Here is a 27,855-nt window from a genome sequence, read left to right as displayed (position 1 = left end):
CTGGTACTGCAGCATGCTGCCTTTGTGAAGGATATGCTAAGTGGAGCAGTGATTAGCAGAGTGCTGTGAGTAGAACTTAAACATAATTAGCATTATGGCCTGCTCCCATGTAGAGACAACTTGTCTGGTGTTACAAACCTGGAGCTTAGATCTATTAACTGCAACTCAAAAAGAAACTGATACATTTGTTAATGCACTGATTGGTATTATGTACTGTACCTGTATCTCTCCTATTCTAGATATATGCATGATGGTTATGGTGATATTTTTCAATATCATATGCAGACAAATATTGAACATGTTAAAAGGTCCTGGTAACTTCATTTTCTAAGTAGTTAATGAACATGCTTAATCCAAGTCTGCCTCCTAGCCCTCATTCTAAACCCTGTCCCTTCATATCCTGGGAAGGACTGGCACACCCACATGCCATCCTGCTAGGGCTAAGCATTTTCCCACCAGGAAGGAAACAGCAAATGACGTAGCTGGGAGCCAATTCAGCTTAACCCCGTGAAGAAAGTCTATGGGTAACCTTTTCTCAGCTAGGACCTGGAAACCAGTTTCTGATGAAAACCTGCAAAATAAAGCCCATCAGCTTTGAGAAGATGCAGCCTTTAGGCACCTGGCCTTTTCTATTTTTGTGGCCCACTGTCCTTTCAGTGAAACCCTATATCCTCAAAATTCTAATTAAGTTTATTTCTTCCATCTTGTTAGCCATACAGGGATTTCAGCCAGTTTCACCCAGGGTGCCATAGTCGTCTTCAACCATGATAGACTAGCAGGAGGGTTTTACACCTTGTGAGGTAAGGCCTCCTGCCCCTAACCAGCGGGAAGCAGTTACAAAAGGCTGACCATCATCCTTCACCACCCCTTTAAGAATGAAGGTTTAAGCTCTCAGGGGTAGATAGAAGCTTTAGAAGGGCTCAGAGATGTATTCACCAAATGCAATCAATGTCTCATGATGATGGAGGAGATTATTTTTATGGGGAAAGGAGTGGGGTGAGGAGGGTGGGCAGTATATGGGGACCTCATATTTTTTTAATGTAATATTAAAAAAATAAATAAAAGAAAATAAAATGAATAGAAGGTAAAAAAAAAAAAAGAAGGGCTCAAATGGGCACTGAAGCAGGCCCCTGTTCCAGCCATTCCATCCCTTAAGAAACCTTTCTCCAGGGGATGGCCTAGATGTGTTTAAGCTGTGGTGGCAACCACTCTCCTGACAGAAGAGAGCAGGAATCTGACTTTTGGGGGAGCCTTAGTCCATTAGCACCCCTCGTCAGGTCAGAACTATTCTGTCTCAGAAAGCAGGAAGCTGGTTGACTTATTCCCAAATTCTGAAGAATGAGGCGATCCTAATGGAAAAAAATGACTTGGTATTGACAACAGACCACAGCCTAAACCCAGCCTCCTTCCTTTGGAAGGGATTTGACCAAATGGAGGCTCCTGAGCATAACTGTTTAGACCGGATTGAGTATCAGACCCAAGTCCAATCTGACCTAGAGGAACTTCCCCTGCACTTGGGGGGAAAATTATTCATAGATGGGTCCTCCAGGGTCCTAGAAGGAAGGAGGCACAATGGCTATGCAATTGTAGATGGACTAACTTGTGAGGCGAAAGAAGCTGGCCGATTGCCCAGTGACCAGTCAGCTCAATCTTGTGAATTGTATGCGTGAAATCAAGCCCTCAAATTATTAGAAGAAAAGGATGGTACAGTCTACACTGACTCTAAGTATGCCTTTGGGGTAGTCAACACCTTTGGAAAAATTTGGGGAGAGGATAGAATAACAGCAAAGGAGAAGGGCCAGTCCACGGGGAATTAATAAAACAAGTATTGGCCAATCTACTCTTAACCAGGGAAATATCAGTGGTATGTGTAAACAGACACCAACAGGTCATACACTTGAAGCAAAGGGCAATAGGTTAGCAGATGAAGAGGTTAGGGAAGACTCCCTCAGTTCCCCTTTGAAGTTGATGATCCTGATACCATCCATTCCCAAAGAGTAAGCAGTCCCCACATTCTCTGAAAAGGAGATGAAAGAGCTGGAGCGGTTAGGAGTGACTCTAGATGATCAAGGAAGGTGGTTCCTGCTGAATGGAAAGCAAATGTTGAATAAATGAGTGATGAACAGGTATTAGCAGTCTTACACCAAGGGAGTCACAGGTCTTGTGTGATCTGTTTCTTAAATATGTTGGATGTGTGGGCCATTATACTACAGCTAAATGAATAAGTGAACGATGTATCATTTGCCAAAGGTCAATAAGAAAGTTTTATGGAAGCAAGATCGAGGGGGAAGGAGCCAGGCCTTAGGCCAGTCCAGAGCATTCAGGTTGATTACACTGAAATGCCCCTAGTGGTCAGCTAAAGTATGTTCTAGTTATTATAGATCATCCAAAAAGATGGGTGGAGGCATATTCTCTGTCCTCAGCTACAGCATCAGGAACTTCTAAAATTATCCTTGAACAAATCATTCTTCATTATGGCTAGTGGAAAATATAGACCCTGACAACGGTAGCCACTTAACCTCCTGTGTACTACAGGATGTTATGAGAAAGCAGGGTGTCACATGGAACTTCCATATACTGTGGCACCCACTGTTTTTAGAGAGAGTGGAGAGAATGAATCAACCTTTAAAGAAGCATCTTTCTAAATTGGTTTTAGAAACAAAGTTACTTTGGATTAAGGGCTTACCCATAGCCCTATTAAGGATTAGAACTGCCCCTAGGAAAGAACTGGGAATCTCTCCTAACAAAATGCCTTTTGGCTTGTTTTTTCCTAGGAGGATAGAGACCTCCCTTCCTTATAATAGAAGGATCTCTTCTTTAAGAATTATATACTGGCTTTGTTCTCTACTTTGTCATCCCCCAAGCATCGTCGATTGCTGGCCCAGATCCCTCCTCTCAAATTCACTGTCCATCAACACCAACCCAGCAGTTGAGCCTGAATCAAGTCATGGAAGGAGTCCAAACTTCAGCCAACCTGGGAAGGACCCTATCAAGTTTTGTTGACAACTGAAACTGCAGCACGGACAGCAGAAAAAGGCTGGACTTACTACTCTCGAGTAAAATGACCAGTACACGAACCAGACAATAAGTATCCAACACCGTCCAAGTCCTGGGAAATAACTCCAACTTCAGATCTCTTAAGCATCACTCTGAGAAGGCAATCGTTGGGAGGGCATATCAGAAAGGGAGAGGGACTGGTCAGACTCCATATCAGTGAACTTTGTGGGAAGATATCCCTCCACTTAGAGGGAAGGCTATTATTTATATCCACCTTGACTAGTGCCTTAAGAGACTAGCAGATGAAGGATTTAAAGTTTCTGAAAATGAGAATAATTATACTGACTATGATGTTTCAGATTCAGGTCATGACAAGCCCCATTAAACTGACAGTAAAAAACCTGAAGGCCTAGAGTCTCAGACTGTGCAGTTTGACTCCTGCCAAGTGATAAGGTTTGGAGATTTAGGATAGCAGTGCTGGCTGAGTGGGCAAAATAAATATCTATGTTTGCAGTCACTGAGGGGTTATCTCAGCCTACCCCCCGTCTCAACTGGAGCTGTGTGGTGGACCACCAAGTACAAGGGGTGGACTGCCAGGAATGGAGGATGTCATACTCACTTGAAACCGGAGGAGTGGGGTGAGGGGGGTGGGGGGTATATAGGGACCTCATATTTTTTTAATGTAATATTTAAAAAATTTAAAAAGACAAAAAAAATAGCCTTTTATAAAGGTAATACCCCACCAGACTGCAAAAACCTCCAGTGTAACCCGGTAGTAATAACTATTACAAAGGCAGAGAAATTCAGCAACAACAGCCATTACTATTATCCTGAGTTGATGGGATGGGGGTGGACATTACAGGTAAAGATCCTCTGGGGAAGTTCCGGTATTCGAGTCCTTCCTTCTCTTGTGGATATGATGTCACCAACATCCCTTCCAGCTAACCCTTCAGAGATACCAAGGGAAAACCCACCAAAGGCCAGTTCCCCAATGCAGAATGATCCCAAAGCAGTCAGGATACTTAGGACAGAGGATTTAAAGCAGACCATAAAAATAGGGACAGGATATGAAGATGCAAGTGACTGGGTAGAATGGGTCAAATATACAGCCCAGAGTCTGAACAAAAGCAACGGCTATGCTTGTGTAACAGGCCGGCCCACTGCTCATATTGTACCCTTTCTGATAGGAATGGAAGAGCATGAAAGGGAGTTTAAGTGCATGGTGCTCCTCTTCCAGAATGCTACTCCTGGTGAAATTTGTAGTACATTGTCCTCTCTCTTCCCTCCTGTCAAAAAGGGAAACATCAAAGCCGTACTGGCTTCCTACCCTGGTGCCAGAAGTCCCTCTGCCTGTCTCTCTAGATGGGGAAAACAGCTCCAGGATCTTGGAACCATGGCCTTGTGTACACGAGTATGGAACGTGAAGATAGCACTGGCAATTTCTCCAGTTTGGCCATACCCTGAGCAGACCTTTGGTGGTACTGCGGAAAGGACACACTCTGACGGGTGTTACCTGAGAAGTGGGGAGGAACCTGTACTCTGGTTCAACTGGCCATCCATTTACCCTTGCATTTGAAAAAGAGGAAGAAAGACAAAACCAGGGAAAGAGAACAAAAAGAAGTTTACTTGGTTCCTTTGATGACCAAATTTATCTAGATAGTATAGGAGTTCCCTGGGGAGTTCCCAACGAATTTAAAGCTAGAAATCAAGTAGCTGTAGGATTTGAGTCATTCTTGTTCTGGTGGGTCTCCGTTAACAAAAATGTGGATTGGATTAACTATATATACTATACTCAACAAAGATTTACCAATTACACTAGGGATGCAATTAAGGGAATAACAGAATAGTTGGATGCTACTAGCCGAATGGCATGGGAAAAGAGGATAGCCCTAGACGTGATGCTAACGGAAAAAGGAGGTAGTTATGATTAGAGCTAGTTGCTGTACCTTCATCCCCAATAATACTTCCCCAGACAAGACTATCATCAAGGCCTTGCAAGGCTTACCAGTCTTATCTGAAGAGTTAGCAGGAAATTCTAGCATTGACAACCTACTCATGCGATGGTTAGAGAGCTTATTTGGAAAATGGAAAGGAGTGGCACTGTCTGTCCTGACTTCCCTTATCATCATGGCTGGGCTACTCATAGCAGGTAGATATTGCAACACTCCATGTGCCCGAGGGTTAGCTCAAAAACTCATTAAAACAGCCCTAAGCAAACAGATGCCCATAAAGCACAAGCAAAACAACTTGTACCCCCTTAAGGAAGAAGATCTCTATGATGAAGAATGTGAGGATGCTCTCGGCAGATTTGAGAAACTAAATTGTGAAAACTAAGAGTCTAAAAGAAAGAGAGGGGATTTGCAGGAAAGTGTTAAGAATTATTCTTCTGGGGAATAATTTTCACGTATGTGAAAATTATCTTCTGGGGAAGCCAGAGTTGGATCTCCTGGGGAAGCCAGAGCCAGATCTACTGTTCAAGGAAGCAGGGAAAGGGGTTCTAGAGGCTTTGGTGCCAAGAATTTGAAAAGTGGTACTGAAACAAGGGAGGACCAATGGTGAGAAGTGGGGGTGGGGTTAAAGGAAGACAGGCCAATGGTGAGAAGTGAGTGTAGGGCCAAAGCAAGAAAGGTCAATGGTGAAAAGTGGGGGCGGGGCCAATAGTGAAAGCAGCGCCAAATTTGAAGTGTGCCAGGAGTGACAGCTGCACCAAGCTCGCCCAGCCTGCCAGAGTGTAGAGAGTGTGGCAGCGGCAACTAAGAGTGGGAATAGGGTAACTTAGTTAGACGTCTCGGATAGGCTGTAACCCCTGAAGTACTCAATCAGTGGGGAACAGGGGAGGGACTTGTGTGTTAGTTTTAGGGTATAAATATTATTATTTCTTGCTGTTTTGGTGTGCCAGCCATTTTATCCAGGTCGTGTGCCCGTTCTTGGAAGAATGTTAATAAAATTCTTTTTTCCTCTACAATCGGGTGAGCTTTTGTTCTCTTACAGGTGCAGCTTTCTTTCTAACAATCTCATTGTGGTAATGGCCGGAGGACATGGTGGTGGGAAGTGGAAGAGCGGGGCCGACAGTGGTGGATGGTGAAATACTTTGAACATATAGCAAACCCTAAGATCAAGTAATTAAGAAGGCTCGTAGCAAAGGAGGCCCAGCCTGGAGGTGGGAGGCCAGATATCTGGGTAGGGAGCTGGTGAGCTAATACCCTGAATAGAAGCTAAAGAACACAAGTGAAAAAGGAAATGCCACTTTATAGGCAGCTGCTACAAGGCAGTCCATTGATAAGAAAAGTCACTGGCTAAACTCGAATGTTTAGGGACAGTGATTTTGGAAGGGGTGGTTAAGGCAGGTGCTCCAAAGGGAGCATGCCCTTGGGCAGTGAGCACAGTATCTACGGAGAAGAAACAGGAATTAAAGAAAATCCCATTGTGATCTGTAAAGGGATGAGATTTGGAGCCAAGCAGAGCTCAAGGTGAGCATCCCAAGAGCTGTGGAGAATGTGGTCATCCTATCATGAAACCTATGCTGCTTAGGCTAATACTGTGCTTGAGGAGCAAGGAGCGCTACCACCATGACCAGGCACCGCCCCACTCTGGAGATAACGTGACTGAAAGGCAATAAAACATGATTCTTTACTTGGGCCTATCTTGAGAAGGCCCAAGTAACTAGCAAGAGCAGCTGGAACAGGGAGCTGTGGGTGGTGGGCAAGGAAGTAGAGGGGAGGGAGAAAAGAAGTTTTATCACCTGAGATGAGGTCAACTAGCCTGGTAGGGACCACCATCCTTGGGGAGGTAATCGCCCAAGGCCTAGGGCAGTCTTGGCAGTACCTGAGCCTAGTCAGAGAGGCCATCAACAGGCCTGCCTTTAGGTGTGGGGGTGGAAATAGGATCATGGTTTCTCAACTAATCCAGGGCCTGGCCCTGTGAAAACAATGTGCCTATCAGCAGACTGGGGCCTTTCTTGGGCACTTGAATCTCTTTCTACACTTTCAGAAAAGTGAGAAGCTGGGGTCCCTGCCACTCATTCCCTTCCCAACACCTACCCAGGGAGACCCAGGCTGTGAGCCATCTTTGTGACATCACATGACAAATAAAGAGGATGATGACTTAAGCAGCTGGTTGCCCCACTACCGAAGCTCTAGAATTTTGTGGACACTATTTATTGGGCATCCCTGGGCTCACAGACGGCACTTTTGACCCGACACGACAGTGATAGTCTTGGGTACAAAATGCTCCTGATGCTAGTCTAGCACCATGACTACTCAGGGTAACAAAGAGAGAGATAAAGTCAGGCTGCCCCCATCTGCTGATGGAGAGCAAGAAAGAGAGGCCCCATCTACTTCATCATCTGGTCTGAATGTGGAGTCCAGGGAGTTTCCAGACCAGCACAGTGACCAAGCTGAGAGCCAAGGTCCAGGATCCCCAGACAACCCACAACCACAAGATCAAAACCAAAGCTCAGCAAGTGTGGAAGAAAACAATGATATTCTTGGGCTCACCTTCCCGAGAAAGCTTTGGATGTTGGTGGAGAACGACGCATTCAGGTCTGTGTACTGGAGTGAGAACGGAGACAGTGTGATCATCGACGCGGATCTTTTTCAAACAGAAATTCTTCAACGGAGCGGTGCAGAGCGAATTTTTGAAACAGACAGCTCGAAGAGTTTCATCCGACAACTTAACCTCTATGGATTCAGCAAAATACGCCAAACTGACTCTTCAGCTCACTCTCAAGAGAATAAAAGAATGATGGTAAAGTACACAGTTACCCATTTTTTCTGTTACTTGAATGGCTTCATAATATTTCAAGATGCTTGATATACTGAGAGTTTATGTTTCTAAGGATAACTTTTTAAAAACATGGGACATTATTTGTGAAAAAATGAAAGTATAAATTTTGAAAGTATAGATTTCAAAGTATACTTTGAAAATATAGATTTTGATATTCAACTACAATCCCTTTTGAGATAACCTGCAGGCATGACTGAAATCTCCAAGAGGCCAGTTAAGATCATACTTTAACTCCTTAATCTATGAATAGATTTAGCTTTAGTGAGCTCATGATTTATGGCATAATGAAACTTCCCAGGAATTTTAAAACAAAAATCTTTTCTCTACAGCAAAATGAGACTGTTATGATTTGGGAGTGGGGTGGGGTGGGGGGAGGAATGACTATGTTTTCCTAGGATAACTAAAATGTTTTACTTTGTTTCAGATCTACCGCAACTCCAATTTTAAGAGAGACAACCCTCTGCTCCTCCAAAATATTCAGAGAAAAGGTAACTTCAAAAACACCGCTGAGCCAGTGATCTCTTCACCAGCTCCAAAGAGAAAGAAGCAGGCAGCTGCTACAAGACACTCGCCGAGAATCCACAAGAATAATCCCACGGAAGAAGCTGACCAAAATTCCCAGGACGACCCCCCAAATGTCCAGGGACCCAGTAGCACCCCAGCCGTCATGTTCTCTAGTGTCTGGGCTGTGAGTAGCGTAGTTGGGCCTCCCGTGGAGAGCAGTACCCCCACTCAGCCCAATGTCCCAGGTGGGGAGGGCACCTCCCAGAATGTTACGCCTGCACCCCAGGTTCCCGCTGAAACCGTAGGGGCAGTGGCACCGCCCCCGGGCCCCATGGTTTACCCAGACAGTGTTTCCCTAATTTCTTTGTTCAACACCTGTTACTCGATCCTGCTGGCTGCCCTGTCAGTCATGTCTCCAAACGAGCCCTTAGAGGAGCAGCAGCAGGAGACTACCCCAGAATACTGCTGCGCGTTCTGCGAGCATTTCAAGGACCCTCCACCTCAGTAAACTCACAGGCCACTGGTTATTACTGACCAACACGGCCATTTCATAACGATTAATTCTATTTCCTGCTTTAATAAAGAAAACCAAAACCCCACAAGGGTAAATAAACATTTTTAATGTGAATTGCGAGTCCATGTTGTTCCTAACCCTCTACACTGCACACAACTCATCGGCGTAAGCCAGAGGCGGAAAATCCTTTCCCAAGATAGGTTTTAGTTTCCGTTGTCTTCTTTCATTTCGAGAGGCAGAATTTTTCATATGCCCAGCAAAAGCTTTTACTAGGGAGTGCTGAGGGCAAGCTGAAGAGCTGGTGCCCTGAGACAGACTAGCCTCACAGCTGACCTCTGAGTATCACCTGACATTATCAATAGGGCTTCAAATGGGAGATTCTTTTCCTCACAGACCCCCTCAATCTTGTTAGGAAATTTCTGACGAAAACAGTTGAGAGTCTCTAGAGCAAGATTCAGGGGGCCTCCACAAGAGGCCATCTGCCAAGGGTTGCACTGCCACCATACTGAGGCTCGGAAAAGAAGGGACATTCCAGCCAATGTCTGGAGGCAGGAGGGCGAGCCCATCGTCCTCGCAGACAAGGACCAGTAGATACCTTGTTAAGAAATGACACACAGGGAAACGGACTTTGGCCCAGTGGTTAGGGCGTCCGTCTACCACATGGGAGGTCCGAAGTTCAAGCCCCGGGCTTCCTTGACCCGTGTGGAGCTGGCCCATGAGCAGTGCTGATGCGCACAAGGAGTGCCGTGCTACACAGGGGTGTCCCCCGCGTAGGGGAGCCCCACGCGCAAGGAGTGCGCCCGTGGGGAGAGCCGCCCAGCGCAAAGGAGGGAGCAGCCTGCCCAGGAATGGCACCACCCACACTTCCCGTGCCGCTGACGACAACAGAAGCGGACAAAGAAACAAGACGCAGCAAAAAGACACAGAAAACAGACAACCGGGGGAGGGGAGGGGAATTAAATAAATAAATAATAAATCTTAAAAGAAAAAAAAAAGAAATGACACACAAGGAAAAAGAAGCAAAAGCTCTGCTACAAAATATTACTATTTAGGACTTTTCAAAGTCAATGTCTAACAGGGCTCTATTTAGGATGTCTTCTCTGCACATGAAGTAGCAATGTAATATGTGTAACAAGCATGCTTCATGAACCAAAGAACACTTCTAGAATAAATCAAGGGTAATTTTGAAGAGCAGACAGCCACCCTTTCAAATTCTGATATTGTCTTCACTGTGCATCAGCCCATCCATGGCTGATATCAGGGAAGAATGCAGTCAGTTCCCAGTCCTAGTCTTTTCACAAGGTCCCTTGGGTGCTGTTCAGAAAACAAAATCTGAGTTTTGACCAGAACAAAGAGAACGGAAATTATTTAAGGGAGCCCCAGAACACTAGTTATTTTCAACATGTTTATTTGTCCATCCAGAAATTAGCAGGCCCAAAATCAGTGGCAGTGCTGAGATTCTTACTGGCAGCTTCTCCTTTTATGTAAAGGTCAAAGTTGATAAGCCTCAAGAGACATCTCACATCAATGCTACAATTTCTTCCATTACTAATCACAATAGTTCCATAGCACAATATAAGTAAGTCCACTCTAGTCCATACTCTATTCCTCCATCCTGTGGACCCTGACCAAATGCCATGAATGTCCCACGATAATGAAAGAGGTTGTTGATGTGGGAGGAGTGGGGTGAGGGGGGTGGGGGGTATATGGGGACCTCTTATATTTTTTGAATGTAACATTCAAAAAAAAAATAAAGGGAAAAAATAAAGATATCTCACAAAGAAAGCCTCACTCCATGCCCCCCTTCCCTTCCTCTAAGCAGAGACATCTATTTGCAGGAGCAGCACTCCCAAATGCAATGGCAATTTCAGTTTCACCTGATTTATATATGTGCATCATGATGGCGAAAGCCCTTTAGCTTGTTTCTCCATAATGTTCCTCTCAGGAGCCCACACTCCTCATGCCTCCTGCTCTGAGGGGATCAGGCACTCCGGGATGTCTACCTGGAATATATCCTTTCCCCCTTTCCTAGGTATGGGCTCCAGTAACCACCTGGGGTTTGAAATCACGGTCAAGTACTTCTGTTTCAGGTTGGTCAGTACAGCTTGATTTTCGAGCTCCACAACCTCGTCAGGAGCTAAGTCTTCAGGACACTGCAAAGTTTCCCCAATGTCAATGAGTCCTGCACACAAAGAGAGAAACAGATATTTTTCACTTCCATAAGCCAGAGATTGTAGGTGTAGCATGGTTATTCAAAGTTACCAGCACTATAGGCTAAGAGGATACCACCAAAAGGAAATTAGAATTGAATCCCTTTTACTGAGCATTTTACAATGTTCAAACTCTGTTCAGGGAATTTAGGGAAAGGTAGAGGGAGGGCTCCAGAAACGAAGACATGGAGAGGCTTGTCCTCAGTGAACCCACACAGATAATGGGCAGGTCCAAGTGGAACTGCCAAGGGCAGCAGTCAGAGATTGGAAGGGCACCAGCCACAACACTTGATACCTGATAAAGATCATCATCAAGTGACGATGGCAGATGATGCCTAAGCTGCTCACCAGGTTAACAGGTGCTGACACTAACGTCACAACTTAACACCCAGAAGTCAGGGGACTTGCCCAGGATCTCGTGGGCAGTGGGGGTGGGGCAGGCATGTGAACCCAGGTAGGCAGCTATCTCTTAAGAGGCCATCGTAATCTGCTGTGTGCCACCCTCATGGTCTCTGACACACATGCATACCTGGCTGAATGCCAGAGAGAAGTATGGCCCTGGCTCAGCCTCTCAGATCACAAATGGAGAAGTGAGGCCTAGAATGGAACGATTTATGCAAGGCCACAGTCTGCCTCGGGCAGAGCTCCAGCTGGATGCCTAGGCCTGCCGCCCCCTGCCCAGTGCCCCTAGTACCATTCCACTGCCCCACTGATGATGTGTTGCTTAAAGAAACTACAGCAAATACAAAACCAACTATACAGAAAAGAAAAGCCATGAAAACACCCGAGCAAGATCCTGGGTGGTAGCTTTTGGAGGTGTCTGAACAACATTTGGCATATTGCCACTTGCCAGCAATCACGCCTCGGCCAAATTTTTCCCCTTCCTGAAGCAAGGTCTGAATCTGAGCAGGAGTCATCCTGAGTCTCTCCACGAGCAGCTCCCGCCAGCCATTGTCTTCCCAGTCCCTGTGAGCGATGTGGATGGCGATGGTACAGTTCTGGTGGTTGCTCAGCAGGGGGCGCCAACGTGTCTCCATGGTCTTGACTCGGTTTAAGACAAAGCCAGCATAAGGCTGCCGGAAGGAGAGGCAGCCAAACTTCATCTTCCACGAGCTCTCTGGTCCTCAGGTGGCCTACAGAAATACAGAATCACAACATGCAAATAAGACCCCTGGGGACCCCTGAAATTCTACAGACCTTGCTGGTCAGGTAGAGGAAAGCATTCACTCCTATTTATCAATACTCAACCACTTACGTCCCATGCTGTGGCAGGCACAAACAGAAGGGGTTGGGATTTGGATGACTCTTGTTCATCCAATGGAATCTTTGGGGGGCTCACAGGATAGGGTAGGGAGAGGGTGTGGTGAGTGGAACAACAGAAGTCACACAGAGCACTAGGGAACACCAAGGAGGGAGGCTCCCTCAGCCCAGTGGGGGATCAAGAAAGTGTTATTAAAGATGTGTGGCTCTAGCCCTCCTCCATGCCCATAGAGACAATGCAGAGCTCTGCTTCTTCTCCTATCCCACCCTGCCCACACCACTAAGGTCCTGCAGGGCCCCTATCCTCCTGGCTCTACCCAAGTGCTCAGCATACAACCCCAGCTCGACCCTCGGCACACCTAGCAACCACACAGGACCATCGTCAGGTCCCTCCGGCACAGTCCTTTTGGGTGCTGGGCACCTCAAGCCCCTTCCTCTACCACGGCTCTCCCACTGACAGCAGATGGCCCTACCCACAACCTGAACTGAAAACCACAAGGCCATCAGGGCACGACCGAGAGTGAGAGCAAGAATGACGGGCAAAAATACAGACTCGCCTCCTCTGTGCCAGGCCCCGGGGCAGTAGTGGTCCATGGATAATGGGATTTAACCCTCAAAAGAACCCTGCTCAGCAGCTAAGGAAAACGAGGTGCTAGGAGGGAAGCAATGGGCCCAGGGCGACATGGTACCTGACTCCACACAGCCTGCCCTCTCCTTGCCTCCTCTGTGCTCACACCTTGGGAGACAACTCCCTGCTCCTCGGTGAAAGGCAGAGCCGGGACTGGAAGGAGCCCAGGCACAGCAGCTCGTGGCGCCTCAGTTCCCACATGGCTGTTGAGGCTAGGAGAGGAGGGACCGAGAGCAGCTAGCCCAGTTCTCAGCATGTAACAGGACAGTCCCAAATGGTGGCTCTCATTGTCATTCTTATGACAGTACCTGCAGCTCCATTCCCTGGCTCATTACCCCACATAGGAGCTCCTGCCATACCCCCACAGTGGTTACTCTCTCCCTCTCTACCACTCCTTTTTTTAAGTACATAAACTTAATCTCAACTGTCTATCATTAAAACAAAACAAAAACACAACAGGTCCATCCTCAGAAAACCGGCTGCTTCACCCATCTCCCTGTGATCAGTTTTTCCCTCCTTTAATCACCCCTCATCACCACCCCCCAAATGAGCTTGCCATAACTCATATCTGATCAGGCCACTTCCCTGCTTAAACCCATCAAGTGTGGCCCAATATAGTCAGAGGAGTGCACAGGCCTTGACAACGCCCACCAGGCCTTCAGAATCTGCCTCCTGCTATTTCTCCAGCCTCTGATACCACCATTTCTTGCCCCACCAAACATGCCCTTCATCCGCATTGTCCTAGCTGTATATTCGGGAAGCATCAGGTTCTCATTCACCTTGGGACCCTGACATAGGCTTTCTCCCCTTTGCCTGGCTGAGTTGGCACATCTTTCAGGATTCAGCTCAGATGGCATGTCTTCCAGGAATCTTTCCTGTGCCAGCTTCCGTGCCCAGCCCTGGGCTCACAGAGCAATCTGTGCCTCTATCAATCAGAAGGCCACACTCATCAGTATGCCTGTCTCTCCTCTAGATGAGAGCTTCCTGAGAGAAGCGTCTATGCCTGAATCCCCAACACCAAGTAAGCTTTCCTACTGAACACGCTGAATAAATGAAAGAGCAAGAGAACCAGGCAGTAAGACTCTTTTGGAGAGCTTCTGTAGATAAGGAAGAATAAATATGCAATATATTCACTAGTGCACAGTGCATTTCACAGCTAGGGCCTTTACTCTTCTTTCCAAACTGAGAACAGCTTTACTAGGTTTTTGTTTGTTTGTTTTCTGACTACAAAAGGAACACAGGCATACTACAAAAAGGTTAGATCACATACAGTGGTATGAAGAGGGATGCTTTTTCCAGAGGTCACCAGTGTAACCTCCCAGAACTGCTGTTTACACATATACAAGAAAATGCACATGTGATCAAAAGGCATCCTGTAAACCCTGCTTTCTGGAGCACAAATTTTCCATTTAACAGCATCCCAACTACATTCTTTCATTTCTGTACATCATCTATCTTATTTTTCACTACATGCATGGTATCCCATTGTTTAGCTGCCCCATAATTTACCTAACTGTTCCCTTACTGGTGAAATGTCACAGATTGCTTCCCATTCCATTTTCTGTCACTATAAATGACATCATCACAAACATTTGTTGTCTAAAAATATGTTCAGGAAGATGCCTAGGTAACGTGGCATGCACATCTAAAATCTGGATATGGGGAAACGGACTTTGGCCCAGTGGTTAGGGCGTCCGTCTACCATATGGGAGGTCCGTGGTTCAAACCCCGGGCCTCCTTGACCCGTGTGGAGCTGGCCCATGCGCAGTGCTGATGCGCACAAGGAGTGCCGTGCCACAGAGGGGTGTCCCCCGCGTAGGGGAGCCCCATGCGCAAGGAGTGCACCCATAAGGAGAGCTGCCCAGCGCGAAGGAGGGAGCAGCCTGCCGAGGAATGGCGCCACCCACGCTTCCCGTGCCGCTGACGACAACAGAAGCGGACAAAGAAACAAGACGCAGCAAAAAGACACAGAAAACAGACAACTGGGGGAGGGGAGGGGAATTAAAATAAATAAAAATAAATCTAAAAAAAATAAAATAAAATAAAATCTGGATATGCACTACCAACCTGCCTTCCACAAAGACTCTACTAGTGGATGTGCCACTATCCATGGGCACCAGTGCCATTTCCTCACACAGTTGCTGACTTTGACATCATCATTCTGCGTACTCTTTGCCAACCTGATGGGTACCAAAGGATTGCCTGCTGTGGTTTTCACTGGATTTAGATTACTTATGAGGGGGGTTAAATATCCCCCATGTGGCCTGGCCATTTCTATTTCTTCTACTGGGGTATGTGTCTAGACTGGAGATTTGCCCAGTTTCCACCATTCAGTGTCTTGACCAGCCCTTTTCCAGCACCTCAAAAGCACAAGACTCAAGGCTGAACTGTGTGAGTGAGTCTCTCGTGGGAACTGACGAAAGTGTAAAGTTACATCTCACATGCTGCAGGGTACCTGCTTTGTGTGTTGAGAAGGAAATGCTCTTCCACTTGTCTCAGCTTCTTCACCTGCACCATGACAAGAGGGATAATAAGAAAAGATCATGAAGCATGAGATAGCAACAGTAGCATGTTCTACCCAGCAGGGTTTGCAGACCAAGGAGAGCTAGAAGGGCCCGACTGATGGGCACGTGCACACAGAGGACCACCTCACTCAAGGTTCTGCTAATCATGGCAGCTGCTCCCTCCTGCTCAGTTTGGGTCAGGAACCACATGATGCACCAGCCAGCAGTACAGATAATCATTTCCTGTCAGTGGGCCGCATTCTTAGCTAAACACCAACCGGGATCCAAGAGAAGAAAAATGACACCTCCCCCTCCATTGTGCATGGCAATGATTGGCCTTTGGCGGCCCCCAATCCCGTTCTGCTCAACTTGCTTGGATTCAAATGCCTTGGTAGACCAACCTGGGGAGGGATGCCACAGGTAAAAGAGCCAGGCACTGCACAGCCTCGGGTCTTGGTGAGTCCCTAGCCTAAAGGCCAAGTGCGAGGCTGGGAGGGCAGGGTAAGGGCTCGAATCAGTGTGTGTGGACGTGTATACTTGCCTTTCTACACACAGTTCTGTGGATACTGCCGGGACACACACTGAGAGGCTCGAGGGTGTGAGATGGCGGCAGGAGGAGGGGACAGAAAAGGGCGGCCTCGGCTGCTCCCAACCCCTCAGCCCGGGGAACAACAGCCAGGGAAATACCGTGCCGAAGGCGGGGTCGGTCTCACGACCTCCGGGTCAACCCCGCCCTGCGACCACTGGCCAGGAAGACCGCTCCCTCGGCCAAGGCGGGGCGATGACGTGGGCCGCGTAGGGAGGGGCGGTCGCCCGGCCCGCGTCGCTGCTGCGCAGGTGCCGCAGGTGACCGTTAACAAGTGATAGGTGCCCTCCTTACCGGTCGAGAAGAGGACGTTCCTTCCTGGTGAGAGAGCAAGTAAATAAGCACGCAGCCACGCACGGACCACGCACGTACGCACGCACGTACCACGCACTTACGCACGCACGTACCACGCACGTACACACGCAGCCTGCGGTATCCAGGCACGCACGTACGCAAACACGCCACGCCAGGCCCATTACTCTCTCGGAGACGCGATTGCGGCTGGGGGGTCGAGGCCGGCGACGTGGAAGGCGCGAAAGAGAAGGAGAAAGAAGAGCTAGGGGAGGAGGAACTGGGGCGGAGCCGGGCCGAGCTGGTTGTGGGGGCGGAGCTGCAGGAGGAGCTGGGCTCAGCAGGGAGGAGGGGGAGTGGGCGGGGGGCGGAGCTGTGAGAGGAGCGGGCTGTGCGTGGGGACCGAGCGGGTGGGCGGAGCAGGGCCGAGCTGGCTGTGGGGGGCGGGCGGAGCTGTGGGAGGAGCTGGGCCGAGCTGGTTGTGGGGAGTGGGGCAGGGGCGGAGCAGGGCCCAGTGGTCTGTGGGGGGCGGGGTGGGGCGGAGCTGTGGGAGGAACAGGGCCATCCTGGCGCGGGGCGGGGCAGGGACAGGGAGGGGCGGAGCAAGGCCGAGCTGGTTGTGGGGGGCGGGGCTGTGGGGGCGGGGCTGTGGGAGGGGCAGGGCTGAGCAGCTTTGGGCGGGGGCCGGAGCGGATGGTTGGAGCAGGGCCAAGTTGGGGGCGGGGGCGGGCAGGGGTGGAGCTGGCTGTGGGGGACGGGGGCGGCGCTTGACCAGTTGAGCTACAGAATCCAAGAAAGGCCCTTTTTTTTTTTTTGCTTTTATTTATTTGTCTTTTTAGAAATGATACATCAATCGCAAAAGATGTTACATTAAAAAATATGAGGTTCCCATATACCACACACCCCACTTCCGCACTCCTCCCACATCAGCAACCCCTTTCATCATTGTGGCACATTCACTGCATTTGGTGAATGCATTTTGGAGCGCTGCTGCACCGCATGATTATAGTTTACACTGTAGTACACAGGGCAAGCAGTGCCCTTTTGAGCCCCCGTGAGGTTGGGGGGTCCAGCCCGCACACCCAAGGCAAGAGTCAAACTGACCACCTTGGGGCCCTGAGCGACCTAACCTTAGTGTGTCCCTTGGAGGGCACCAAGGCTAGCAGGGAGGCAAGTACTTGGACCTCTAGAACCTTTAGTCCTGCCTGGCAGGGCTAAACACCCCCTGCTGGCTCTCCTTTCTTGAAGCCACTGTCTGTGACTGCCAGGATGGTCCTATATAGGACCATCTTCATAAGGTCTTTTTTTGCAAGTGAGGAGAAAAATCCCCAGTCTTTTTAAGTGCTGCCATTCCTCAGACCCAAGGTGTGTAAAACAACCTATCTTCCCCTTCCTTCGCCCTCCACATTTACTTGATAACCAAGTTCTATGTCCCTGCCCTTGAAGTACCAGATAAAAATAAATGCTCCCCCTCTGGTGTCCCCACTGCCACTTCCCGAGTTCAGGCCTTGTGACCTGGTGCCTGTGCTATTGGTAAATAGTCCTCCACATCTGCCTCTGGCCTCCTGTCTTTCCTCGCCCTTCCCCACTGCGTCATATCAACTCAGTTTCAAATGGCCAATGTGTATTCAATCTCTCTCTTTTTTTTTTTCCAGGTACCAGGGGTCAGGGATTGAATTGGGACCTCATATGCAGGACTGACACTCTGCTGGTGAGCTGCATCTGCTCCCCTGAGTTGGTTTTGTTTTTGTTTTCATTTGTTTTGCTTGTTGTTTGTTTTTTGTTGTTGTTGTTATTGTTGTTTTTAGGAAGCCCTGGAGACCAAACCCTGGACCTCCCATGTGGGAAGCAGGTGCTCAGCTGCTTGAGCCACATCTGCTCCCCATCAATCTCTTTTTGAAAACCCCGCCAAGTCTTCTGTTTAAGGCCAAACAGCTCGGGGGAGCCTGAGAAGGCGTTACTCATCTGGTTTATGCTGGGCTCCCTAGTGCCTTAACCCAGGGTGCTCTACCATGCCTCCATGCTTTTGCACATGCAGTTCCCGTGGCCTGGAATGGCTGTCCTCTTCCTCTGACAAACCCCTGTTCCTCCTTCAAGGCGCAACTTTAACATCATGTTCCCTACCCCACCCTGAAAGAGTTAGGTATTTTGCCTCTTGAGTTCTGCATTTTGTACCTTCCTACCTACATTCCTTTCTTCGGTGCCTCTCACCAGGATTGTAATCCATCTCTGAGTCTGTGGCTGGCAAGGTCTTTGAGCCCCTTGAAGACAAGAACTGTGTCATTCATTTCTCTAAGCTGGGCGCTGGGGACACAGGAGGTGCTTAGTAAATGTTGACTCACCAAGGATGACTTTCTCCCCTTTTCTAGTGAGAGGCATCTACTCTTGGTGAAGCTGGAGGAAACCAGAATACTGGAGGTGAGATGAGGTGAGGGGACGGGGTAATTTGCTCATGGGACTTCAGGTCTCAAGGCTGCAAGGGAGATTAAAGCTCCCTGGGTCCAACTCATCTGTGCAGGGGAATCCTCCTTGGCCCAACCCCACGAGTGGTTACCAGTTTCTGGAGGAACATCCCAGAACCTCCTCTTTGGAGTTTCAAATCATGAACTGGGGGTCCCATAGAATGGTGGGCTGTTGTTCCTGCTGCACCCTATTGTTTGAAGAACTAGACCTTTCCTAATGAGTTAGATACTCAGTGACATAAGGCTGTGAGTGCAGGAAGACCTCAGGTGGACTCCCTTCTCTAAGCCTCCCAGCTCCTCGCTCTCATTAGTATGCCAAGAAGTAGGGTGGAATTAGCACGTGGGCTCATGATCTCCCACAGGAGCAGAACAGCAAAGGACCCAACTGAGGTGTGGTAAGGGGAAGAAGTCCAAATATAGTGGCTGCAGTCTGTTCTCCAGCTCGCAAGGCCAGTTCACCACCACAGTGGATGAGCCTAGGAAGAATGGCTTCACCATGTTTTGGGGAGTGGGGGGAACTATTTGACTACCCCTGTGTGGTAGTTTGGAGCTGTATGCACCCCCAGAAAAATGTGTTCTTAAATCTCATCCATTTCTGTGAACTTGAACCCAGGGTTAGTAGGACCTTTGGATGAGGGGGCTTCAGTTAAGGTGTGGCCTTAATCCTATTACTGGAGTCTTTTATAAGCAGAATGAAATTCAGATGGAGAGAGAGAAAGCCCCGGAGGGAGCAGCCAGGGGCTGAACATCAACAGAGCCTGTAAGAGAAGGGAGAGACCAGGAGATACCGCCTTATACCTTGCCTGTGACAAACTAAGGACCAAGAATCGCCAATGGCAGCCAGCCCCAGAACACCTCAGTCTCTGGGGAAAAAAGGATCACCTTGATGATGCCTTGATTTGGACTTTTTCCTTAACCTCAAAACCAGGAGCCATTAAATTCCCATTGTTTAAGCTGAAACATTGCATGCTATTTGCTTGAGCAACCCAGAAACAAAAACACCCTGTGTGGCAATTTGGTATTATTTTATGAATCCGAAAAAGAGAAAGATTGTGTTTGTAAACTAATCTAGTCTTCTGGGTGTGTTACCCTTTAACTGTATTAAATTCAGCTGAGGTGTCTTTGATTAGATTACCTGTTAGGATTAGGGCTTTTCGTTTGATATGTCAGTGGGCATGACTCAGGTTGAGTCCCTGCCCCCTTGCTGGGTCTGATATAAATGACACACAGCCTGGCACACACATGCAGAGAAAGCCCTGTCATTTTTTATCTTATCATGTGACAGAAAGGAAATGGCTTAAACAGCTGAGGCCCTGGGGAGAGAGGAGTCATTTGCTTGATACTTACAGCTGAGATTGGGAAGAGAGCAGACCAACAAGACTGATCTAGGAGACTGGGAAAGAAACAAGCCCTATGCTAGGCGAGAGAGGACTACAGGATCACTTAAGCACCAAGCCTCAAGAGGAAGAGAAAGCCCAGAGAGGAAGGAGAGACCAGGCAGAGGTCAGCAACCATCTTACTTTAACACATGGCAGCTGACTTTGGTGAGAAAAATCAAGTTACAGGAACTCTTCGTGAAGTCTGGATACTAATCCCATGTTGCAAATATCTCCTCCCCCTGGGGCACTTGTTTTCTCCTCCCTTTGCAAGGCTGTTTTTGCCTCAGTGTTCTCCTTGACCCTCCAAATTATAAGTGAACCCTCAAAAGTCATGAAGTGTCCCACTGCTCCTCTTGCCTGATGCCCTAACCCCTGCTATCCTGCCACCTTGGATGAGCTTGCCCTCAAGGAGGAGGTGCTTGTGCTGCCGGTTAGAAAAAGTCCCCTCTTGCCTCTTTAATTTATTCATCCACTTAGCTTTGGTTTTGTGCCCTAGACTCACACAGGAGAAGCCCTGTAGCAGCTGTGCTGTTATGTGAAGACAGGAACTCCTCGTTTCTTCTGCGCAACCTTTATCCCCTGATCCTGAATCTTGCCAGGCAGCTTTCTTAGATTCCCACCTGCTAGGACAACTACCACACAATGGATCGACTAAAACAATGGGAATTTATCATCTCTCCTTGCTTCACCACGTGCCCCCACCCCCCCCCCAGATCAGTGGCTGGCAATCCTGGAGGTTCCTTGGCTTTCCTGTCACATGGTGATGTCTTCTTTCCCTCCAGGTTTCCTGCTGACTTCCAGCCTTCAGCTCCTCCCCTTAGCTTTCTCTTTTTAAAGCTTCCAGGTACAGGACTAAGACCCATCCAGATTCAGTTGCCTGAACCTTAACAAAAGTCCACATCTCCAAAAGGTCCTATTTACAATGGGTTCACACCCGCAGGAATGGGTTAAGATTAAGAATGTGTTTTTTTTTTCCTCGGGTACACAACTCAGTCTACCATACCCCTTTCCTCTCTCACCTTATGATAGTACAATCTTCATCCTAGTCAGCAACGACCCGTGCGCCAGGCCCAACCATACTGGAGCGAGGGGTCCAAAACATCATGCCCTAGCCGAGTGAGCATGTGGTCCAACTTGTTTACATGATTCAGATGTCAGGGGGAACTAGAGAACAAGTTGCTGGCTCATAACCCTGGTTATGCGACTTGAATTAGCAGATGAATGTGTTCTGTGCAGAGGACCCATTCAGCATTCAGCCAAACCTTGAATCTCTGCATGCTTGCTGGGGCAACTTTGGGAAGTACAGAAAAGTATATGAAGAATGAAGTAACAGAACACTTGGAGGGCCATTCCCCAGAGGTGAGAACATTTATAATTCAGGCATGGCCCCAACCCCCACCGCCCACTCTTTTTCTCTGCATTTTTTTCTTCATTCAGTTTTTCTTCATAGCACTTCATTCTATATTACCATTTTGTCTCATACTTTTCTCACTTATTGTTAAGTTAGATCCCATGTTCTGAAAGGTTCTTCCAGAAGCATCTCACTAGCTCTCCTGCTCATTCTGGAGTGTACTGAATTCCAGTCTCTCCCTTCTGAATAGCCAATTGATAAATCCTCAGGGAACAGATCATTGCACCTTCAATCCAATGATATCCTCTGCTCAGAAACTCAGGCCCAGCGGGTCTTCCTGAAGCAGATATGGGGTGGAGTTTATTGAGTCTCCAGATATCAGTGTCAAATCAGACACCATGTTTGACAGCCCCAGAAATGTCTGCTGATTCCCTTTTCCCCACTGTTCATTTGCTCAGTACATTGTTGTAAGTTCTCTCTCTCTCTTTTTTTTCTCCTATTAACAAGGACACTTGGAGGGGGAAGATTTTGAAGCTGTGCTCAAAGTATTTTGCTGCCTTGGTAGGTCTCAGAGCCAGTCTCCCATCCATGTTTGGCTACAGCCATCCACTATCACTGTGTCCCTGATTTCTGGAGCCACTCTACTGCCAGGTTCAAGGCCAAGCCCTCCGCCTTTGGGCCCCAGTGTTGAGACCCTGGGGCCCAAGCTACATCCACATTCTGTTTGTGTCTACGCAAGCTCCTGCTAGTGTAAAGGAAGTTATACTCTTTTGTGCCCCACATTTATGTCTTGGCCCATAGAGAGGACCATTTGAAGCCTACTCTTCTCCATCTGTTTTACTTTTTCTGTCTTGTTAAGGTGGGAGAAAGGCTGCCATCCTCCATGCAATTGGCTGGGTAAGTATCCACCCGTAGACCTCATTTTTCCTAGGGTCTAGGCTTGGGGACAGTATAGGATGGCTATTCACTGGCAACATTTTGATATTTGATCTTTATATGACTCCTATTTACTACTATGCTGGTTGACTTATTGGCAGAGAAAAGGGTTCACTGAAAGATCCCTTAAGACCCTATTCATTGGTCCCTTGGCAAATTCTCAGACCCCTTCCTTCCTCCAGAGAGCTTCTTCCTGCTGCTGAGAGCCCTATGCTGGCTGTGGCAGCATCTCCTCAGGGTCTGTCCCCACACCTGTAGACCAAGAAGGACTGCTATGCTGTGTCCATGCTGCAGCCTCAGTCTCCAGCCACTTCTGACCCCCGAACACAACTCCTGTGCTTAGTAGGATGCCCCCCTTCCATATCCTCATCCAGAAACCTTTGCCTGGGAGTCAGATGTCCCTCCAAACAGCCTCTTGATCCCCCCCCCCCATTTTAAGTTTCCTAGGCTGCTCAAGCAAATATGATGAAATGGTTAAACAAAGGGAATTTATTTACTTACAGTTTTGAGACTAAAGGGAAGTTCAATCAAGGCATCATCAAACTGATGCTTTCTCTCCAAAGACTGGCATTCTGGGGCTGGCTACCAGCAATTCTTGGTCCTTAGCTTGTCACATGACAGTGTACATGGTGGCCTCTCCTGGCCTCTTTTCTCTTCCAGATTTTGTTGATTTCAGCTTCTTACTTCCTGTGGCTTTCTCTGCGTCTGAATTTCATTCTCTTATAAAGGACTCCAGTAATGGGATTAAGACCCATCCTGATTGAGGTGGGCCACACCTCAATAGAAGTAGCTTCATCAAAAGGTCATAGTTAAGTTGGGATCACACCCACAGGAATGGATTATAATTTAAGAACCTATTTTTCTGGGAGTACATACAGCTTCAAACTACCACACTCCCCCATCACCACTCAAGGGCCCCCTGCCCATCGGTCATCATTCTCTTAGCTATATCATCATTCCTTCCCTTTTCTCTGGATCATCCTCCTTACATCATACTTGGGCCTCACTCTTCCCCATCTAATAAAGCCTTTTCTGGGTCTCCCTCACTGTATCCTCTCATTTTCCCCCCTTTCCTTCAATTCCAGTCTTCTCTTTTTTTTATTGTCTTTTTTTCCCAAAGATACATAGATCATACAAAGTTTTACATTAAGAAGTAAGGATTCCATAAATCCCCACTTCCCACCCCCACACACACACTCCTCGCACACCATCAAAATCTTTCATCATTGTGGCACTTTCATTGCATTTGATGAATACATTTTTGGAGCACTGCTGCTCCACATGGATTATAGTTTACATTGTAGTGTACACTTTCCCTCAGTACATTCAGTGGGTTATGGCAGGATATATAATGTCCAGCATCTGTCCCTGCAGTACCACCCAGGACAACTTGAAGTCCTGAAAATGCCCCGACATCACATCTCTTCTTCCCTCTCCCTGCCCTTAGCAACTGCTGTGGCCCCTGTCTCCACATCAATGATGCAATTTCCTCTGTTGCTAGAGGCACAATAGTTCTTATAAGAGACGTCTACACTGACTGTCTCCTCCCCATCCAGCCTACTGTTGCTCGTAAGTGGTTCCATGAGAGCAGGACTGTGCTCTCAAGTCCAGTCTGTATCCCCATGACGTGGCTCAAGGCCTAGCACATAAGAGATGGACAGTGGATATATGGTGGATAGATGAATGAATGAATGAATGAATGAATGAATGAATGAATGAATGAACGAATGAATGAACAAACACCACTCTGACCAGTTGTTGTATGCTGCCTTGGGTCTCATTTTGTCACCTATGAAACAATGAGGCTGGCAGGACTGGTCCAGTTCTGGCATGGGATCATGCTGAGAAGGACTGGGGGACTCACTTCATTGAATACTTGCCAGGGTGCTATAGCACCCTGTCCCCTGGGACCTGGCCACCTCCCTGGTCAGCAGGCCCCAGGTCAGAAGTGGCTCAGGTGTGGAAACTGAGCTAAGAGTCATGACTCATTTATTGGGACAGCTGCCCTCAGCCCTCTGCTCCTCCGTCCCAGTTCTCTTTTGTGTGTCCATTGTCAGCTGTTCCTTTGTGAGTGGCCCATCCATTGTGCACCGAGGAAGGCCACATGGTATTGACTGTCTCTGTTCCTCTCTGTGGGTCAGGCCACCTTGTCACTAGTGTCAGTCATTAGATCATGGTGGTGCCACCTGACCCCTGCTGCTGGGGTGGGGGAGGGGGTAAAGGCCCTCCCAGCCCCTTGTTCTCAGTGAGCCCAGTTCTGCCAGACTCCTGCAGTGAGCTAGCACTATCCTCTGGGGGCCCCCCAGGATGGCAAGTCCTGTTTCCCAGCTGGATGTCCCAAGTCCATAAATCTCCCTTATCTGGTGTTAGGTTCCAGAATCCTGGGGCAAGCACCCTCAGAACCCCATCCCATGGAGACCACCCAGCTGCTGCAGATACATGCTGGTCCCGCAGCTACTCCAGGGGTGGTTCTTTCCTGCCCATCAGGCCCAGCGTGCCCTGCGTGTGTTTTGCTGTATATGACTTTGCTCTCATTAGCAGCCTGCCAGGGGGCTAAACTGACTGGTACTCTGCCTGGGACTTGCTGCATCCAGCATTGCCATTCCCATGGCAAACTGGGACAGTTGATCACCCTACTGGCAGCCTGGAGCTGAGGGAGGAGCAGCTCATAGGAGGGAGCTTCTGTGATATTTTTTTTCTCCCATGGGGGTGAGAGGTGTGTGAGAGGGCTGGGCCCCTGCTGCCAGCTCAGAAGTTCCAGAGACATCTGCGGAATCCAGGTGTCCCTATTCTATGTGTTGGGGACCCAGGTGGTCCCTGTTAGGCGTCTGATGTTGGCTTAACAGACCTGCCTTGGTTGAGCCTTCAGCCATCTTTGAAGTGCAGCCAGTATTATGAAATCATGGGTTTGATCTTCAAGTTTGCTGCTTGCCCGCTGCCTAAGATGAATGTAACTCTGTAAACTGCCAGGAAGCCTCTCTGATGCTCCCATTTAGTTGTCAGTGGTTTGTTCATAGTTTTCAGTTTCTCATTATCCCCTTGTGGGAGGGGACACTTGAGCTGGGTCTTGAAGATAAAAAGGATTTTGTTAGGTAGAAAACGGGGGAACCTCAGCCTAAAGGGGTCAAGTGCATTGAGGGAACCAAGAGATCTTTCCCAGATGTTGCTCTGCTTCCTGCTACTTGACATATAAGTGCTGGAACCTCTCTGGCCTCAGTTTGTCTATCCATCAAACGGGCAATAACAAGTTCCCTAAACTCCTGAGCTTGCTGTGAGCACTGAATGGGCCTTTGTTGTCAGCCAGTGCTCTGTAAGCCCCGGAAGGCTGCAATCCTAGCCCAGCTATCCTCAAGGCCGTCCTTTCCTGCCTCCTTGGCTGTGGCCGCTCCCTCCACTCCAGCAGTCTGGACTCCTTCCTGCTTGCCTGCACTGGGTGCCTCTGCCCTCCATGGTGCTCTCTCACGGAGCATGCCCTGCCTCTCCCTTCCTGTGTCCTCTGGAAGCCTTCCCTATCTCTGCCAGCCTGGCCTCAGATCTGGAAGGTCTTCTGAGGAAGGCAGACTCTGAGCTGTGCATTGAAGAATGGGCAGGATTTTGAAGGTGGTGAGGCAGGGGTCCACTCCCAAGAAGGCAGCTTTAGGGTGGGAGGGTGGGAGATCAGAGGTGGTAGGAAATCTAGCCCAGGAGAAGGATGGGGGGCAGAGGTGCTTTCCAGAGCTCATCTGCCCTGGTCCTTCAATCAACTTGGTGAGGTGGTTGTTGTTAGATCTATTTGCCTGATGGGGACCCTGGGGGGAGGAAAAGGTCAGGTGGCTTGGCTTAGCTCTCATGGTTGGCTGGTGGGAGAGTGGGATGCAATGACTCAGGATCTGCCAACCCCAGAGTCCGTGCAGCCGCAGAGCAAGCTGGGAACAGAAGAGGTGCACTCCAAGCCTGCTTAGCGGCCTGCTGCCCTGAGTTATGAGTGGGGCTGGTCCCGGGCCCTGCCATGTTCTTGGCCAAGTCCTTTTGCTACGCATCTCCTTTCTCATCTGCAAATCCAGGGGCTCAGCCTCGGTGAACCCTTCAGCCCCTTGCAGCTCCAGCACTGTGTGACTTGGTGACTTGGAATTGTGTTGTTTGTCCATCAGCTGGTCCATATCTTCCTTCATATTGTAGGAAGTATTCTTCTACTTGAATCAAAAGAGTAGACATTTTACAAAATACACTTTACTGTGGTAGCCAAAACATCAGCTGTTTACTGAAGGATGTCTGGAGCAAGGAGAGGCCAAATTAGCAGGGATATTGGGGACCTGTGGTAAGAGGCATAATCCTTAAACTTAACAGCCCTGATCCCTCACTTGGGAACTTCCAAACCCAGCATATACATTTTGTCCCTGCACTTGAGAGTTCTGCTTGATGGATTCTCCAGCATGAGCTGGGGTACAAAAGTTTCCAACATTTTCTTTCACTGTCATCTGTGGATCTGAGTAGTCCAGGTCATTGTCACTTTAAAAACTGCGTAACTCTTAATGCCCAGCCCTTCCACAAACATCTTTGTTCTAGGATAAGAGCCTGGCTCAGACAGGGATTGAGCCTCTGTTGGGCCTCCCTGGGCAGAAATATAGCACAAAGTCTGTAGCATTTTCATCACCGGGGGAAGAGTTCACTCTCTGTGATCTCATGGGAGAGAGCGAGCATAAGGACACCTACACGTGGATTCTGCCTAGGCTGCCTGTGTGTTTTTCCTTTAGAATTGAGCTGTACTGTAGCCCTACTACATTGCCAAAATGTATCTTAGCTGTGAGTGCAACTCTGTGCTGAGTTCTGCTAGTTCTTCAAGTTCCAATTATAACAGACAAGAAAATTAGGAATAACATAATACAGAGGCGTATCAGGCTATTAATTTAAAGACATGATGTTCCTTATTATTCTGAATTTTGATATGTTTCTACTTTTCCAAATGTGTATTTTGTTGAATTTCTTTTCTCATGCTCAATAAATATTCAATTTTTTCCCAATTTTTATATTCTGATTCTTCAAAGGAGAGCCCAAATGCTATACTTTGGCACTCACAAAACCTGGATCTCCCTCTGTCTTGGACACAAGACTCGCTACCTCTTGTTGATTTTGTTTTTGTCACACCATATTTCATAGATGGGCATATTAAAACCCAGAACAGAGAAGTCAGGGTTACTTGGTAAAATTGCAATAGGATCCAGGCCTTCTGACTCCCAATTTAATGCTTTTTCCTTCCATTCCATAAATGGAAAGAAAGTATTTTGGAATACTTTGGAATGGAATGAAGTATTTTGGTGATTTGTCTATAAATGAAGATTATAGTGTGTTGGAAGTACACTTCTCAGGAGACTGAAGTTCTAGCACTTTCTCTTTCAATAGATGGGAAACCTTGAATGAATCTCTTCTCTTTGTGGGACACATTTTCCCCTTTTGTAAAATGAAGGAACT

At 48.1% G+C, this 27,855-nt stretch overlaps 2 protein-coding genes and 1 long non-coding RNA gene across 12 annotated transcripts in view; 2 read left to right on the top strand and 1 right to left on the bottom strand.

The window, feature by feature from the left end:
* The first annotated feature begins 7,181 nt into the window (after positions 1-7,181).
* LOC101428377 (heat shock transcription factor, X-linked member 3-like) lies at positions 7,182-8,914 on the top strand. Its single transcript, XM_004468225.4, has 2 exons — positions 7,182-7,743; positions 8,207-8,914. Exons 1-2 carry the CDS (start codon positions 7,249-7,251, stop codon positions 8,792-8,794), a joined length of 1,083 nt encoding a protein of 360 aa, XP_004468282.1. The 5' UTR covers positions 7,182-7,248; the 3' UTR covers positions 8,795-8,914.
* A 1,277-nt stretch (positions 8,915-10,191) lies between these two features.
* EOLA1 (endothelium and lymphocyte associated ASCH domain 1) lies at positions 10,192-16,523 on the bottom strand. Of its 5 annotated transcripts, none has more exons than XM_058292367.2 (4): positions 16,283-16,520; positions 15,354-15,406; positions 11,861-12,143; positions 10,192-10,982 (listed from the first exon to the last, which is right to left on the bottom strand). In XM_058292367.2, the coding sequence occupies exons 3-4, from the start codon at positions 12,111-12,113 to the stop codon at positions 10,759-10,761; spliced, it is 477 nt and encodes a 158-aa protein (XP_058148350.1). In that variant the 5' UTR covers positions 12,114-12,143; positions 15,354-15,406; positions 16,283-16,520; the 3' UTR covers positions 10,192-10,758. The 5 variants fall into 5 exon arrangements, with proteins under 5 accessions (XP_058148350.1, XP_058148352.1, XP_071069249.1 ...); XM_058292369.2 differs by having other exon boundaries at positions 16,090-16,306; XM_071213148.1 differs by lacking the exon at positions 16,283-16,520 and adding an exon at positions 15,944-16,083.
* Positions 16,524-17,054: 531 nt separating this feature from the next.
* The window catches only part of LOC111766500 (uncharacterized), a 42,444-nt gene continuing 31,643 nt past the window's right edge, over positions 17,055-27,855 (top strand). For 3 of the 6 annotated variants that reach the window (XR_009184505.2, XR_011647928.1, XR_009184506.2), the window contains exons 1-4: positions 17,055-17,990; positions 18,649-18,697; positions 21,357-21,479; positions 22,331-22,368. This is a non-coding gene — a long non-coding RNA (uncharacterized lncRNA). Of the gene's footprint in view, positions 17,991-18,648; positions 18,698-21,334; positions 21,480-21,978; positions 22,033-22,330; positions 22,369-27,855 lie in introns of all 6 variants that reach the window. The other 3 variants (XR_002798535.3, XR_009184504.2, XR_011647929.1) reach the window with 2 other exon arrangements.

Source organism: Dasypus novemcinctus, chromosome X (assembly GCF_030445035.2).
Source record: "Dasypus novemcinctus isolate mDasNov1 chromosome X, mDasNov1.1.hap2, whole genome shotgun sequence".
NCBI classification, from domain to species: Eukaryota; Metazoa; Chordata; class Mammalia; order Cingulata; family Dasypodidae; genus Dasypus; species Dasypus novemcinctus.
This window is presented reverse-complemented; position numbering and strand designations above follow the sequence as displayed.